General features: G+C 43.0%; 1 protein-coding gene across 2 annotated transcripts in view; it reads left to right on the top strand.

Annotated features, from left to right (window-relative positions):
* The first annotated feature begins 1,170 nt into the window (after positions 1-1,170).
* nwd2 (NACHT and WD repeat domain containing 2) overlaps positions 1,171-18,376 on the top strand; it is a 42,119-nt gene continuing 24,913 nt past the window's right edge. Inside the window, exons 1-3 of one of the 2 annotated variants that reach the window (XM_076973188.1) lie at positions 1,171-1,332; positions 3,092-3,263; positions 8,986-9,074. In XM_076973188.1, coding sequence (XP_076829303.1) covers positions 1,255-1,332; positions 3,092-3,263; positions 8,986-9,074 — 339 coding nt within the window. In that variant the 5' untranslated portion in view covers positions 1,171-1,254. Of the gene's footprint in view, positions 1,333-2,064; positions 2,757-3,091; positions 3,264-8,985; positions 9,075-18,376 lie in introns of those variants that run through there. The other variant, XM_076973189.1, reaches the window with a different exon arrangement.

The raw sequence follows: 18,376 nt of genomic DNA, 5'->3' as shown, positions 1-18,376 counted from the left end.
TCAAGCACTGGCCCAGGCTATGGGACACATCTTCAGTGTGAGGAATGATTACCTCGCCTTGGAATCCATCCAGCAAGTATTTCATTCTGCATTTGCAGTTAAACACAAAGCAACCAACGCTCCCTAGACATGAACAGTATTACATAATAGTCCACATCCAATTTGTCAGAAGTCTCCATCGAGCTGTCTAGACTTTCGGGGGTCATCCATCAAGGCAAGCAGCCGCACAACAAAGCCTTTAACGGCCGGTCTTTGATCATAAACCTTCACCTTGACTCCTCCTCCCACCAGGGCGAAGTGTTTACTGCCATCCGCGTGTCAAGCTTCAGAAGAAAAGGCACCTGTCCCACTCACTGGGGAAGGCCGCATGAATTTGTCCAGGAATCGAGTGTATTGATCTGTAGGGAGGGTTATCACTGAGAGGGATTTTGAGCTGCAGTTCGTGTTGCAGTTGTTCAGGGGCTTTGTGAGTTAATAAATGGGCATTTGGGGAAATGGTGGCTGGTATTAGGGGGAGAGAAGGTCCTGCAGACGTGGGTTTCTAAGTTTGGGTGGTTATCGTGCCCATAGTACCGCGGCTTACGCATCAAAGTGCAATTGAAATAAAATACCCAGAATTCCAGAGAGAAAAATACAAGAGGACACATTAACACTGACTTGTGCATTAAGCAATAAAATTAAAGAAAGGTGTTCGGTCCAGACAGACAGGTCATGCAGAACTGCTGATACTGATTCATTATAACAAAAATTCAGAAAAAAAATCCATTCTCATAAATTGAATTGCAGTATTATGTGGTAGTAATATTTAAATGTAATATTAGTAGATACAAAAGAAAAGCAATTCAGATACAAACTTTTGGCAATTCAGAGCTTATTTTGATCTTGTAAGATGGCTTTTTGATCAAATTGATTAATTATTGCATATGATCAATAGAGCAGACATGATTACACATTATAGCAGGTAGGTGTGTCTGATGTGTGTGTGTTTTAATCCAACCGCATAGTTCTCACAAATAAAACCTACATTTACGTTATTTTAATTTGACTCAATGTGTGAGAATTCCTTGAACTCGCCTTCTACACTGATCTGCCTGGTCCATAAATTCAGCCACTGGATGTTGATTGTCCCTCTGATCTGAGAGCGGTGTTAATAGACTGTGATTACAGGTCTGATGGCAGAAAGCAGAAAAGAAATATTCAGTCTCCACTGGATAGCTTCTCTCCTGCGTGGGAGGCAGTGCTCACGTGTGCCCCATGCCGAGGCCCCATTTATATGAGGACTGCGTGCAAATCGGAGTGCGCGAGCATACGACAAGGCGATCCTCGAGAGCAGTAAGTTAGACAATGAGACTATATTAACATAAAAAATTCGACTGTTTATAAATATGTTAATTTCAGAACCAGAACACATGCATGCATTTCAATATGCTATGGTATATATATATTTACTGACTATTTATCGTAAACATTTGACTGACGTTGATTTAGATGTTCGAAGCTGTACAGACGTTTGAAAAGCTATCTATGTAAACTAGAGGACAAACTTTGAAGTTAATTTCAACTTGTTTATGTTTAAATATCTGGTCCGCACGTCTATATTCGTGTAAAATTGTGTTGTAGGATGCGGTTACCTTAACTTGCGAAAATCATGGCATGTCTGTTGATGGTTGACATGCATATACGGGATGTTTTGCATGCGTATCGATATTTTTTACTGAATAAAGTGCAATTCAACTAATTGTAGATGGATGATGCTACATAATATGAAAAACAACTTTCTTTTTCTAGCGTTTCTATTAACCGCATTGTAATTCTAACAAATAAAAGTCTACAGTGCCGACTCTTTCTTGCTAGAAAATATGCAACCCTGTCGCATTTCATCGGGAGCAAAATAGCAGCGTAATCATTTGGGTTTGGTCCAATGCACTTAAACTTTCAGCGCGTCGAGACCACTGCGCTGCAAAAGCGGTGCATTTATCGATGGGATCATTAATTCCGAGCCCCCCCCCCCCCCTCCTCCTCCTCCTCCTCCTCCTCCCGCTGGTCGCTAAAGCGTCTCTCCTCCTGGAAAAGCTCTCCGCAATAAAGAGACACCCGGTGATGCGAGGACTACCCCGTCAGACGGCCAGCACGCGCCTCCTTCATTCACCACCATCCATTGTCATTTCTGGTACCACCAAGTAAACCGACCGGTTCGCCCGGAGCTGGATGCCACTGGAAAGATGCTGAATGCCAAGTTTGGGGGAACGGACGTCGTTGTCCCCGTCTCCCGGTTCTGATTCTCGGTCACAGAACTCTAATGGGCGGTACTATCGCCGTCACTGCCGATCTTCGCGGATCTTTGCGTGGATACTGTGGAAGCCTTATAAATGAAGAGAATGAACGTAAGCTTCTCAGTGTGTTGTGTCAGTGTCCCCGTGGCCCGCAGCTCCATGACCGCTGGGTCCAGAGACACTTGAGCCGAGGTTCGTGCTGCTGTATGCGACTGTTGTGATTGGATTCTGCGTGAGATGGAAGATCAACTTTGCGTTTAAACGTGCGGTGTGCGCGGTGCAGCTTTCCGTGCAATAACGCGGCGAGCCAGAAGACAAGATTTCAACTTTGAGAAACCAGTTCGAGCTGAGATGCGATCGTATCGCTTGTTAGGCAGCAGTGGATCGTCTTGGTGTTTCTTGTCAAATCGCATCTCGCTTTTATCTTTCTTGTACCGTAATAGGCAAATGATGCTGTAGTGGACATACAAAACTGAGGAGAAAGTAAGCGTGCTATGGTATTTTGCTTTGTGGGTGGTGGGGGGAAGCAGTGCTTAATGATAATACGTTGAAAATAGCAAGAAAGGGAAACATGCATGTATTTTAGTGCTAACAAAACACGTGTGTGTGTGTGTGTGTGTGTGTGTGTGTGTGTGTGTGTGTGTGTGTGTGTGTGTGTGTGAGAGAGAGAGAGAGAGAGAGAGAGAGAGAGAGAGAGAGAGAGAGAGAGAGAGATAGAGAGGGAGAGAGAGAGATAAATTTTATTAAGTTTTATTTGTATTACAATAATGAATTGAAAAGGGTGACCCTTAGTCGCTTGCGTCTGTGTGTGTTTAAAGCCACGCTGGAAGTCGCCGCCCATGTGGCCGTCCGGAGTGGGGAGCAGGCAGCCGTGTCCGCGCGAGTCTGCGCTGCGCAGAGCGGCTATCAGCGGCAATGTCCTCGCGCTCCCGCCGTACCACGTCCCGACGGGCAGGAGCGTGCGCGTCTTCATTTGTGCCAATCCCGACGGTAAGAACGCGCACTGGCGACCAACCAAATACACCTGATGACTCGCGAATGGCGTGCGCTTGTATGTGCCATCGTGTGTGTGTGTGTGTGTGTGTGTGTGTGTGCGTGCGTGCGTGCGTGCGTGTGTGTGTGTGTGTGCGTGCGTGCGTGCGTGCGTGTGCGTGTGTGTGTGATACGTGCGTTCGTGTATGCGTGGAGAAACGTTGTGAATCGTGAGTCATGCAGGACGCAGGGAGCACTATCGCAGTGTCCTGATCAGATAGAATAGCAGCACATCACTAGCGCAAACGACACGCAAGACAAGCGCCATCAAGGAACTTGTTAAATGGCAAGAATTAGCGGCAACGATTTGCGGTAACTCCGACAATTCCACGTCATTCTGATTAGTAACACGCGGTTTCGAATGTGGAAACGACACGCTCGTGAGACTGCCACGTGCCCCGAGCGCCATGACAAAAAACTATTGTGACAGAAAAATTTCACTGTAAGTACAACACGCGCAGTTATGGCATAAACCGACGGGGCTCTAAAATAACTGCGCTGTTTTGCTAAGATTCATTAGGTTCATTATGAAAATGTTGTCTCCCACTGTGGAAGTCTGGAAGATAGATCGGCTCACGTGTTGGGAATTTCTGTGCGTTACGGTTTTTCTGCGCAGGAGATCTAAAACGGCATAGCCAGTGGAAGGGTGTGAGAAAGCCTCGTGCCTAAATGGTACATCACCCAGTAGACTCATGCAGAGCGCACGCCGTTATGGATTTGAGTTTAGGCTGCAGGGAGACCTAAAAATAGGACTTCTAATCTGGGTGCAAACAAGGTGAGGAAGAGGTTGGGGGAAGGTGAGGGAGGAAGAGGTTGGGGGAAGGTGAGGGAGGAAGAGGTTGGGGGAAGGTGTGGGAGGAAGAGGTTGGGGGAAGGTGTGGGAGGAAGAGGTTGGGGGAAGGTGTGGGAGGAAGAGGTTGGGGGAAGGTGTGGGAAAGTCAGAACGTTTGGGCATTGCACCTTACACTGCAACTCAGAAAAAACCTTCAGAACCAGTCACACCTTCAGCAGGGATTCTGAGACGTCTATGTGGGATTCCTCAAAGCTCAACACGGTCTCACCCTTGTCTCACCCCTTTCTCACCCTGCGCCACCTGCGGAACCCTTCAGGTTCCTCTGGGCTCTCCACTCAGACCTCTGCAGACCAACATTAGCACGATGTCGCACTGAAAGGCCGATTTGTAGCATGGCAGCGAAACCTCGAATCAGGCTCACACTACCCACCAACGCTGTCGCACTGGGAACCAAGACATGCGAAATGCAACACCGAGGACGGACCTTCGTCCGCGCGGCAACAAGCACAACCAAAACGCAGACGAGACAGAGAGATTTTTTGACACAGTAAATAATGCTGTGGTCCAGTCGCTCAGCACCGCTGGACAACAGCATATTGAGGACTGTGTGTTTAAATTCACACAACACAGCATAAAATAAATAAAAATAGTGTGAACGTGGCCCATTTCACAGATGGCAAAATATTTGCGCATTCATTTTTATTCGAAGACCATTATGGCTGGCCCCACTATATCCTTATTTCATGAATAAAATTCAGCTGAAGATGTCTGGTGGAGATAGCAGGCACAGTGTCCCCCAGCTAAACAGCAGTCAGACTCGCTGTCCTAATGACCAGCAGTGGACGGCACTGGGACAACGTCCGAGGACAGGACTAGTGAGTAGATGGGGAAAAGGAGACTTAGATTGCAGAGTACATGATTAAGATGTATACAGGAGCAAAGAGTCTCAAATTGTCTTTCTCCAGAATGTCCTTGTTTTCTGTTCTCAGCCTCTGTTCAGTGTACATATTTCCTGAGCACTAGAGGGTGCAATTAATTCATGACGATTTCACCAACAGACAGATGTACAACCACACACACGCACATGCACACACTCACACGGATGCGAGCGCGTGTACACATACACACATACACACACTCACACAATCTCGTTTAGTATCATTGTAGGAACCTTCTACTGACCTAATAATTACAGTAGCTAATTAATGCTACGCCTACACCTAAAGCTTACCGTACTTTATCCTTTAACCAACAAGGCTTATTTGCAAATTTAAGTACCAGTTTTTGTAGGTGGTCCCCGCTAGGTCAAAACCACAGACGTTAATTTCATCGTTAACGCCGACGCTTTGTCGTGGGGTTCCTCGGCCGTACTAGTGCTTCACCCTGGTTTAAGCCGTCTGCTAGGTGGGGGAGGGGCAGCGGCCGTGTGGCTCTAGTGGAGACTGAGACGGTGGCCTTCGGGAGGCAGGAGCAATAACACTTATACGCTAGTTCTGCTGGCCTGGCTCTCTCTAGGGGGTCCCAGGCTGCTCTAGCGGTTTATCAGCACTGGGGGTGTGATATTTAAGACCTTGTTTTGTCACGCCACAGCATAACACGGTACAGCAGCTAGAAGTGGAAGATCAACGGGGCCCGTACTTACGAAGGTTTTAAAATCCATTTGGCTCCGCCCACTTCCTGACTGCACTCAGACTAGAGTAGTGTCTACAACAGCAGAGTGTGTGACAGCAGAGATAAGGGCCATTGTGTGAAATCATATTCTGCTTTGACAATTTGATAGTGATACTGTAAAATGTGCCTTTGTTCAATAAACATTTAACAAATTAGCTTTGTTGATTTTGACAGCTAATGGCAATGGCAACCAAACTGGGAGGACTTATACAGTATACATATTAATGTAGATAGGCTATGGTAAAGTACATTGGATGTTAGCTTACAAGAAAAAATATTCATACTTATTCATGCTTATATTCATAGATGGGCTATTTAGGAGAGCGCTGTGAAGATGTGAGTAATGATGAGAGATAATCGCGGGCTATAACCAGTCAGATGTGCATGTCAGGCTTTCTTTATTTGGATTTGCCCGTCTATTTATAGTCCGCTGTTGAATATAGAAGCCATTAAATTGACAGTATGATATAAAATAGTGAATAGATGCACTGCAAGGTGAAGGAGAGGAACCTTAACTAACCTTAGCTAACCTGAGCTAACTTAGCTAACCTTAGCTAACTTAGGCCTGGATCAGACACTGCTGGTATGACGTTTTTCCATATGCACAGATCACGTCTGACCACTCTACCATTTCACTTTAAACTGAAGGAAATACAAAAAATAAATACAATTATTCAACTTGTGCAACATATTTTAAATGAAATTACCTATGGGTTTAAATGAAAAACCATATGGGTTTTATGTCACTTTCTATTGACTTTATGTTATCAATAGAATGGAGTACCAAAAAAAAAAAGATAAGAAGTGTTCAAAGGCATCCATTTTATGCAGCGTTATTGTATGATGGTTAACTGCATGTTTCTCTGAGGCCAGCGAATCTCATAGAGTGGCTCCTAAAAGTGTTCAATAAAGAACTGTTTTATTTCATTCGATTCTGCTCCATCTCCTGAGACCAAAAAGATGTTTAATGGCAGTCTTTTGAAGCTTTGAATGAGGCTGCAGGGCATTATGGGAGAAATTGAAAGTCTTGTTCATTTATTTTATTTCTCTGGTACTCTTACCTCCCTCCCCCATTCAATCCAATCTAGTTCAATAATGCTTTATTGGCACTGCTCTCTCTCCCTCCTTCTGTCTCTCCCTCTCTTTCTTTCTCTCCCCAGATAGTCTCTTTCTCACACAAATGATCTCACCAGTTTTCACTCCTTTTCTCTCCCTCCTGTTTTACAACCAATCGTCATCAATCTTGTCAAACGTTTAAGGCATGAGATCCATAAAGCCCAAGTGAAAGATACAGCTCTGGCCAATTCAGACTGCCAGTGACTGTGTGTGTGTGTGTGTGTGTGTGTGTGTGTGTGTGTGTGTGTGTGTGTGTGTGTGTGTGTGTGTGTGTGTGTGTGTGTGTGTGAGAGAGAGAGAGAGTGTGGGTGCGTACATGCCTGTGTGCAAGTGTGTGTCTGTAAAAGACTGAAAGACAGACGTGAATGTATAAGATGTAGTTGATAGCTGTATTGTCATCCAGAGGGATGGTGGGCTGCAGGATACGCCCTGGTGTTCCCGTGAAGCTGCTGTGAGATCGTGGTGTGTGGAACATCTACTGAACACTCATTCTCTCTTCAGAGAGGCACAAAGCAATGGGCCTTTGATGCCTTTCTATAGTAAGACAGTCAGCAGCATCATATATGTATATACCTGCACATGACCAAAATGTTGATTCAACAGATGGAACGGAATCAGTGCTACAACTTTTTCAAGGATTGATTTTTTTTAAAGCGAGAAAGGCATTAAACTTATTACTGTTCCAGCAACTATTGCAATGCAGGTTCTTTTTAGATGTGCAGCCAAGCATTAACACCAATCAGTGTGTAGGCAGACATAGACAGGAACATATCTAGGAGTTAACATATGGATTATTCATAACTTTTACCTTTCTTTGTAAAATTTGGATCAGTTACTTTGAAATCTAAATTGCGAACTATAACAGTCCTGCAGTAGATATGCTTTTGTATTTTTGTTTTAATGATGGTGCTGTGTGTCACTGGTGGATTGTTTGGTGCGTCTGTGTGTGTCTTTTCTGCTGAGCGTGGACTATGAGGTGACCATGCTTGAGAACATGGTTAGAGAGGGTTATCAAGATGAAGGTTTTGATAAGGGAGGATATGTGGGGAGGAATACATGTCGAAACCATCTTGACTCCACTTTATTGAACCAAAATACGAAAAGCAAAGACTTTACATGGTAGACAACTGACAACTGTTTTGATATGGGGGTTAAAACATGCCAAAATGTCAAACGAGGCTTTAGGTTTGCAGGTGCTTTCGTTTTTTATAAGGTCATTGTGGTCTGATTGCACAGGAAATGACTGATAAAAGCTTCCTCCTTATATTATGAATAAGGTGGTTATGTTACTAAAAATACAGTGTGAGGTCTTGTGTGAATAATGGCCGGCATCTCGAATATGTTAGAACCAAATGAAAGGGGTCAAACCATAGAACTGTGAAACTGCCGTGTAAGGTGTGGTTCAGTGAATGTGTTTCAGCACACTTTACCTGCATTTTAATGTGCAGAATGTCAGCTTTAATTTGAGAATATTTGGGTTTATATTTGGCAACATTTGCATTCCTAATACTGTATTACTGATATGAAATGCCCTATGCGGAGATAAATACTCAACTGTGAACGCGCTAAACAGGGATCAGACCACACATTTAGACTTTAGACTAATGCAACAGCTTTTCCTCCCTAAAAACATTACTCTACAGCAGAACAGACCGTTTCCAGCAGTCTTCTTTCCTTCCTATTCATCTGGACCCAAACGTTTAAAAAATCTGCAATTCAGACTGAAGTGCTAACAATTATCAGAACCTTTTGGACATGTTTTTAAAATTATATTACAGAATAAAGGGATTAGTGAAATAGGTATTAATAACTACCTTGAGCTTTCAATGTGCTTTCACAAAGCGAGAGAGAGAGAGAGAGAGATGATCATGATGCAGACGTGGAAACATATTGTATAAACAACAAATGCTGGAGAATAACAGTGAACCAGCGTTTTGACTTTAAAGCCTGCTACATGCTCAAAATCTGAGCTGAGAACACACCAGGCAAAACAGGTTAATAAAAACAACAAAGTAAGTGCTGCCTTTGAAACAAAATCTTGCTGTTTTTTTAGGCATTGAAGAGCCTAAGAGTCTCTCTGGTTTGTGTTGTTGGTTGCAGACACGGAAGCAGAGAGGAACGCTCTGAAGGAGCACGTCTACCCTAAACTGAGAGACTTCTGTAGGGAGAACTATGGAATCGAGTTCCAGGTAATGTTCATTTCCTCATTCCTGACCTCTTTGTGCCCTTTTCCTGACCTCTCTGTGCCCTTTTCTTGACCCCTTTGGTCAGCTGGGCTTCCTTTGTGCACCGGAAACAACTGAGCTGTTCACTCAGCTGTGTTGCTTAGTGTAGCGTAGCTTAGCGTAGCATAGTGTCGTTAAGTTCAGCCTTGCTGAGTGTAGCGTTGTTTAGCATAGCGCTGCTTAGCACGGCGTAGCTGAATGTAGCCTGGTTTAGTGCAATACTGCTGCTGAGGTGTCCTTTCTCCATCTTAAGCAAACATGTCCTCTCTGGCTCTGCTTCTGTCCGCCTCTTTGGCCTGAGGAGATCAGGCTCTTTGTAGAGGACATCGGTCCTGTCACTGTCCCCTCCCTCGTCTTCTTACTTGCTCACACTGGATTATTTACAATGCAAACTGCACGTGTTGGGGAGAAGGCAGTGAGAGGGACACGTCACAATTGTGCAGGTTTGTTAAACAAATCCAGGAGGGCCAGGAGGGAGAGAGACCCGGGGGGAGAGACACGGGGGGGGGGGGCATGGCAGCTCTGCCAGACGCCTGCCACTGGGCTGAGGCTCCACAGGATCGGTGCACGTCCTCCTTTCAAAAGCGTTTCCTCCAGCTTCTCTTGCTCTTATATAAACAATCCCTGCCCCATTTAATGGCAAACTGGAGCGATGTTTCAGATCGGGCTATTATTAGGGTTCACACACATAGTGTGGGAACCCTATTGTAATTGCTCGAGTTTTTCTTATTATTATTATTTTTCAGGCTGTAAAACGCATACTGCAGCCTAGACCGTAAGGCCCAGAAACACCAAACTTGGCAGACAGGTGCACCAGAGGTGCAATGAGGGAAACCCAGACAATGACCCACATTGGCCTGATGGTGGCGCTATAGCGCAGCATTTTGTGTTTTGGTCCATATCTCCTACACCGTAGGTCATAGAAACGAAATTCCACTTCTGATGGATTCCTTGGCTCAAACCAAACAAAAAAGCCTCAAGGACCCTTTAGCTCCGCCCACTTAGATTTCGAGTTAATTTGCATAATGTGCAAAATCGCACACATCTTTGAGCCCAAACTTGTCCCTGGATTTTTCACATACATGCACATATGTGGTATCAAAACGTTCAGAAGAGTCTGAACTTTAAAATCTATCCAGCAAAAATGCTAATTTCATCACTACCTAGTCAGTATAAGCCAATCAAATGAGAGGGTGTAAACTCAATAGTAAATTTTGCGCATATGAAGCTCTAACTGCAGAAAACTTGCATGCAATGAGATGACACTTCACAGACAGCTTCCCTCTGAGGGTCTGGGGCAGCTCGCAGAGGTTGCCATACCTCACCTGCTAGGGGGCGCTATAACATGCAAAAATTTGCCCCATGCACTCAGATTGGCCGATCCACATGAAACTTGGCAGACATCATCTATGGGCCTCTGGGAACCAGGTCCTAAAGCAGACATGCCATACTTCCAAAATGGCTGACGTAATCGGCCAATCAGTGATCGGCACGCGTTTGACAGGCTTACCATTGGTCGATCTGCACGAAACCTCTTGGGTGTGGACAAGTGCACACCCTCTATGACATAATCCAGCCGGGTGTCGATTGGCCACTGGGGGGCGCTATTGCAAATAAAGCAAGTATATCCCCTACATAATTCCACTTGGGAACATGCAATTAGACTCTTTTGATTCCTTGCAGTAGTGCGAACAACTTTCCCATTACATGTCCTATTAAAAAATGCACAGTTTATTTACAGTTATTAATAGTTTGAAATCATCACTTTTCATACTCCTCCTAGGATTTTCATACTATCATGTCAAGCAAAGTCTTATAATACTCTACAGAGTGTGAAATCAAAAAACAATCCAAAGATTTTGGATTTTAGGACACTTATACCTGCTAAATATTTTTTTAACGGACAGCATCGATACATATAATATTCATATTCTTGAAGCTCTTTCATATTTTATCCAATTCTGACCAAAATGCACAAGCCCATTCAGAATCCCATCCTGAACAAATTTGTCAAGTTTCATCTAAATCGGTTATCGTATGGCTCTACAGTGCAGTATTATATACAATGCATAAAAATGCATGTAAAGTCCCTCTGTCACCTTCTCCTTCTCACACGCACGCAGGCTGAAACTCACACACTCAGTCTCTCTCACACTCTCACCCACATTCCCCCTCCCATCTCTGTGCCCTAAGTAAACATTGCTCTGGCTACCTAGGTCTCTCTGTGTCTATTAACCAGGCACACACACATACAGGCGCAAGCAGGCCTTCCTATAGCATTCACAATGACACTTCCCTAGCCATACCCACCCATATCCCAGTGACTAACACATGCTCATACAAACTGACATTTGGCTTCTTTTTTGTCTCTCTCTCACACAAACACACAGACACACACACCTTTATACCTATATGTATGTATAGTTTCTATGTATACTTATGTATGTATGTATTAGTATATGTTGTCATAGTTTGAATACATATACTACCACACACACACACACACACACACACACACACACTTCTACCTAAATGTATGTATAGTTTGTATGCATATCTATAGTATATGTATAGTATATGTCAGTCATACCAGTGATGTCAGTCATATCAGACATGCCAGTCCAGTCATGTCAGTTATATCAGTCATGTCAGTGATGCCAGTCATGTAAGTCATGTTCTGCCAGTCATGTAAGTCATGTCATGCCAATCATTTCAGTCCAGTCATCAGTCCTATCAGTCATGTCAGTCAAATCATCAAATCATTACAGTCATGCCAGTTATGTCAGTCATGCCAGTCATGTCAGTCATGTAATGCCAGGCTTTGCAGACTACATTCATACATTGAATACACGGGCAGTCATGTTAGGCGTGCTAGGTGTACAAGGAGTGAAATAACAAAACATAGTCTCTGGCTCCCTCAATCTCTCTCTGTCAGTAATATACAGGCCCAATCATGTATAGACAAGTGCAGGCCTTCCTTTACTGTTCACATAGATGCAGCCCTAGCCAGATGTGCTATTTTTGTGTCTCCCTTTCTGACACACGCAGATGTCATCACACTCTATCTGTAGAGCACACACTGGCCAAACCCAAACAGCTTCTTTTCACTTTTAGGTCTAAAGGACCTTTTGGGCTTCCTTTTGCCTATTGAGGCCAAAATGCCTATTGGTGTGTGAACCCGCCAATTGCCGCTTGCGGCTATATTTATTTCTTGAAACTGTCTAAGTACTTCACTGTCCTTTAAAAAGACTAATCAGACCATTTGGGAATGGTTTTTTAAATGAGCTTGTTTTAGCTCCACAGAGGAGCAATTTATATACAGCTTTAGGATCTCCCGGTTTTGCTTTTTATCCTGTACTTGGTTACTTCGTTAAAGGAGCAGTGCTCTCTAATGAGGCAGTGTTACTTTGTCTTAATATTAACGAGGGTGTGTTCAGGGGTTACAGTGAACAGCTACCTACCCGTGGTACCAGAGGCTTTAAAACTACATCTCACCACATTCTGACACAAAAGCACATTGGGGAATGGTGTGTTCATATGATCCCATTGTAAGAGCTGAGTCTGGCTTGGGAAATTTAAGTGCTGTGTGAGTCAAGATGATACATTGTATGCAAAACAGCTGAAGAAAAGGTGATCAATACTTACATCCATTCGTTGTCATTTCTTACTGACTGTATCACACAGTCTCATGAATTAGCATCATACCACCTCAATGTCACAGTGTATCTGTAAAGGAAAAATTAAGAGGAAAAGGAGGGTGAAAAGGAGACAGAGTGGGAGAGAGAGAGAGAGAGAGAGAGAGAGAGAGAGAGGATGAGAGGGCAGCACATTTTCTCAGCACGTAAATGTGATGTGGCAAATCGTGATTTCCTCTGGTCAGTGTTACTGGATTCTGCTTCCTGTTGCATTTCTGAGAGAGAGATATTGGGGCAATTCTGTGTGTGTGTGTGTGTGTGTGTGTGTGTGTGTGTGTGTGTGTGTGTGTGTGTGTTTGCAAGTTTGCAGCAGTGTGAGAGAGAATGAACAGCGAAACAGAGGGTATGGGCGGCATCTCTGATCATTCAGATTGTTCCATACATGCACAGACATGAACACACACACACACACACACACACACACACACACACACACACACACACACACACACACACACACACACACACACACACACAATTTAGCAGGATTGTGTTGTACTTGATGATATTGGAGCAGATATTGGACTGATCAGGAGTTGATAGTGGATTAATTATAATGTGAAAGTGGACTGATGTGATAGTGAACTGATTATGATATGATAGTGGTCATTATGAGTTCATAGTGGACTAATTATGATGTGATAGTGTACTGATTATGAAGGGACAGATTATTATGTGATAGTGTGTTGATTATTATGAGATAGTGGATTGATTATAATGTGATAGCGGATTCATTATTATGTGATTGTGCATTGTTTATTATGTGATAGTGGTCTGATGATTATGTCATAGTGGTCTGGTTGTGATGTAATTTGGATATAGATGGTTTTTGTTGTTATCGTTGTTGTTTTTCTCATGTCACATTGAGTCCAAACCCAACGTCTCTTAATAGAGTCTGTTTGATAAGTGATCAGGTAAAGGTGGGAGGTATGGAGTGTGCAGTAAGAGGTATTGTCTTTTATTTAGTACCTAGGGTATACACTCACTGGCCACTTTATTAGGTACATCTTGCTAGTACTGGGTAGGACCCCCTTTTGCCATCAGAACTGCCTTAATCCTTCGTGGCATAGATTCAACAAGGTACTGGAAACATTCCTCAGAGAGTCTGGTCCATATTGACATGATAGCATCACACAGTTGCTTCAGATTTGTCAGCTGCACAGCCATGATGTGAATCTCCTGTTCCACCACATCCCAAAGATGCTCTGTTGGATTGAGATCTGGTGACTGTGGAGGCCATTTGAGTACAGTGAACTCATTGTCATGTTCAAGAAACCAGTCTGAGATGATTCACGCTTTATGACGTGACGCGTTATCCAGCCTCAAGGTTCGACATGTTATGCCTTCAGAGAAGCTCTTCCCAGTAGATCAGCAGTTTCTGAAATACTCAGACCAGCCCGTCTGGAACATACCATGTTCAAAGTCACTTAAATCACCTTTCTTCCCCATTCTGATGGTCAGTTTGAACTGCAGCGTCTTGGCCATGTCTACATGTCTAAATGCACCGAGTTGCTGCCATGTGATTGGCTGATTTGACATTTGCGTTAATGAGCAGCTGGACAGATGCACATAATAAAGTGGCCGGGGAGTGTATGTGTTTAGATCATCACCCAAAAACCTACCTCATCAGCCCAGACCACAGTCAACACCTAGAGCTAATGAAACATCCACCCAAAACCTGTTAGCTTACACACACACACACACACACACAGTCACAAACCTTGTTTTCATGCAAACAGCACCATATAATGATAGGCTGAATAATCCAGTGAGGGAGCTGGGGGAGAAGTGCGTGCCCCCAGCCAATCGCCAGTAATGAAAGTGGGCTGCCATGGTGACGCTAACCACAGTGTCTCATGATTACAGGGCTGCTGGTACACTCTGAGCAGAAAGGTTTAATGGCTGTCTTTCAAAATTAGTCCTCAGATATGGTGCATGGAAAAAATAAAAGCCAGGAGACATGTTGAAGAGGGATGCGACTAATGGAGCAGTTTGATGGTTAAGGACACATGCATCCCTTTCAGAATCTTCGTGAAAATAAAGAAGGAAATAAGTAAAAATACATTTTAAAATGTACACTTTAAAGTGTTTGTATTATAAGTAAGTCAGTGAAAGTCTTAAGTGTTTCTGTATAAATTCATGGCTAGCTGCGTAAGCACTTCTGTGAGTTCTACATCAGGGCTTCACATGATTAAGGACATGAGATGATAACTGGAAAAAAAGACAGAAATCACCTTAAAGGGAGTGAAAGAAGAGAAAGGAAGGAGAGAGAGAGAGAGAGAGTTGAAGAGAGGACAGATGTTCAAATGTTCAGCTTTCTGGGGTTTTTGTGGCTACTGGGTGGAATTAACATAGATGCTGAATGAGATCTTCAAGTGTATTGAGTAGTGATGTGTGCTACAAAACTCTGATGGGGAGACTGACGAAGATAATGGAGGCTGAACTTTGACCTTCCTGATTTTTCTCTTAATTAAAGAGAAGTATTAATGAAAACAGACTCTTTATCTCCAAATGAGCAGCATAAAACGTGTTCAATCATATGGCTCCTTACAATTAAATGTTTAAATATATATTACAATCTTTGTAGATCTCAGAGGCTGTAAGGTAGTTTCTCTCTCTCTATCTCTCTCTCTCTCTCTCTCTCTTTCTCTCTCTTTCTCCCTCTCTGTGTCATAAATTGAAAAGGCAGGCAAGCTGGGTGGCTGGTTGCCATAGCAGTAGTCTAATTGTAGAGGCACTCAAGGCACAATGCATTGTGGGTAGCCTTGTAAATCACAAGAACTTTGACAAGCCATTTAATTTTCTTTCGCTCTGTCTTTCCCCATCTTGTATATCTGCCTGTTCTGCTTCACACATCTACTGCTTTTGATCTTTTTTAGCCCTTTTTCCTCACCCTGTCTGCCCCCTCTTGGCTTCTAATTGACCATGTTAACATGTCATATTTCTTCTCTAATTGTCCCTAAACGGAGGCTGTCAGTGTTGTAATTTGTCTGTTCTTAAAATGACACATTTAAGTGTAATCAGTGGCTGGAATGGTGCCTAACCAAAGCTGTTGAGCACTTTCAGTCTGCTGAAAAGTCCTTCCTGTGAGTTGAAACAAACATTTAGCCTATTAGTAAAGCACAATGAATGCACGATACACCAAGATAATGTGTGTGTGTGGAAACATTGTTATGGGCAAGAAAGGAGGAGCTTGTAAACTAATACATACAGTCAGTAAAATACTGATTAAAAAAGAATCTTAGAGTCCAATTCACTTAATGTTTTGTAGGTGTCTAACAAACTGCATTGTGCTTCTTTTGGCCAATTATGCTGATTTGTATAGTATATAGTGGATGATATGGAATATAGTTGATGTGTGTGGTATATAGTTGATGATATGGAATATAGTTGATGTGTGTTGTATAGTTGATGGGCATGGTGTATAGTTGATGGGTGTTGTATGTAGTTAATGGGTGTGATGTATAGTTGATGGGTGTTGTATGTAGTTAATGGGTGTGGTGTATAGTTGATGTGTGTGGTATATAGTTGATGGGTGTGGCATATAGTTGTTGACTGTGGTTTATAGTTTATGGGTGTGGTAAATCTAGTCACTTATTAGCCAATTACCACGTTATGACACGTGTAATATCACAATTAATCTTAAGGGTACAAAAATAACATTAAGGGTACAAAGTTATTCTTAAAACATTTTGAATTAATGCAGCATTTACAGCAGTTACCATTTGAGCTGAAGCATAGCTTTCAACTATGATTACACAATTTACTGAAATCCATTTACAGGATATTAAGAAATATAGTGTTAATCACCAAAACGATGATTTATAATGCAGTCCCATTTAGCGATTCACATTATCTTCCAGTCTCTTGTTTTTACGTGCAAACTCAAATGTTCTGCTTACGTGTTTCTTTTAGCCATTACCAGGTGTACACTAGTCAGAAAAACATGGATTCTTGTTGTTGTATATGGTACAGTGGTATGGACAGATATGTATAGACTGGTATCTGTGAGCCTAACGTAGCCTAACGTATCCTAGCGTAGCCTAGGCTGTGATTAAGCTGTTAACTAAAGTCTCTGCCTGTGATATATCTATATTTGTATTAGGCCTACTGCAAGGTGGCTGTGTTGTCGGAGGCTTTTTCTCTGTTTCCTGCCTGGCTTCAGCTGCAGTTCTCCAAGGCATCAGTTCCTCGGCATTAGCAAAGAAGCCTAATGATTATGCCTTCAGCAAAAATGAATTATTCCTCACACTTGACATTCTGAAAACTGTGTGTGTGTGTGTGTGTGTGAGAGAGAGAGAGAGAGAGAGAGAGAGAGAGAGAGAGAGAGAGAGAGAGAGGAATTGCTAAATTATCCATCCTAATCCACAGTAAGAATCACACACTAATAGAGCTTGTGTGGAATGCCCCTTTAAGTATCTTCTGACCTCAGTACTAACACATACACATTCTAGTCACAGTCTCTACATTCTGTATCTCCTCTCGTGAGCTTCAATCCTCTAGCAGCCTGCATGAGGGATTTACATAGAAATAGGCATACAAATCCTATGATCAGTGTTCAGTGTAGACCTATAATGGGTAAAAATTATGCAGATACTGACGTACCTGCTGTTCAGTATGAAGTTGCACATTTTCTCAGGTGTCTACATTTAAAGTCATATAGTTTTAAGCTAAATTGAGTAATATTGCATAAGTTTGTGTATAAATAAAATAGATCTACTGAGATTATGGAAATTCCTAGGTTAATTTCACTATTTGCTCAGCCTGCTGTGAGACATGAAACACACTATGATGAACATCCCAAAACAGGCCTTTCATGTCTGGACTGCTTTAAGCTTGGATAACAGTTTGGTTTTTTAAAACATAATTTTCCATTTATGACAGACACCTCGATGAAGGATAACGTTAATGTATATTTCACTATGAGAGTCCTCACATTGCTTCCTGAGGACTGACCCCACGACCTCACCCTGGCTAGCACACTGCCTGAGCTGCTCTACTGGAAGCACATGGCAACTGATTTGAATTGACGTACACAATTTAACGTTGCACGCATACGTTCAGATTAGAGACTAATGAGGCCGAAGTGCTCCGTCCTGGTCATTGCTGTCGTAGAATAGGACTAGCCTGCTCCGATTCCGTTATCTTCATTTTAATAGAACGGGATGCTTTGTGTTTTTTTGTTTCAGATTCAATTTAAAAGCTCTTTGTTCTGTGCAGGATCGAACAGCTTGTCACCTTGCCATCTTTACTGGCTTCTCAGTGGCTTTTACAAACAGCTTGGGCCAGAAGCTCATTATCTTCTGTGGTGTTCCTCTCACGCTGGAAAAAACCAGGCACACTTCAGAAGACTGAGCTGGCCATTAGGACAGTCATGTCCACATGTTCCTGTACTATGTTGTGAGTAAGTCTCTGGGGTCTTCCTGTCGCTTCCTAATTGCCTGTTCGGTTAATGCTTCAGTCCGGTGAGATGTCTTGAGATGAATGTGGATATGGGTGTGTGTGATTCTTTTTACATAAATGAGGAGGGTGTAATACCAGCAATTTTGGGGAATGAAGGTTGGTTGAATT

The sequence above is a fragment of the Brachyhypopomus gauderio genome, chromosome 14 (genome assembly GCF_052324685.1).
Source record: "Brachyhypopomus gauderio isolate BG-103 chromosome 14, BGAUD_0.2, whole genome shotgun sequence".
Taxonomy (NCBI): domain Eukaryota; kingdom Metazoa; phylum Chordata; class Actinopteri; order Gymnotiformes; family Hypopomidae; genus Brachyhypopomus; species Brachyhypopomus gauderio.
Note: the sequence above shows the minus strand (reverse complement) of the source record. Positions and strands in the feature narration are given on the sequence as shown.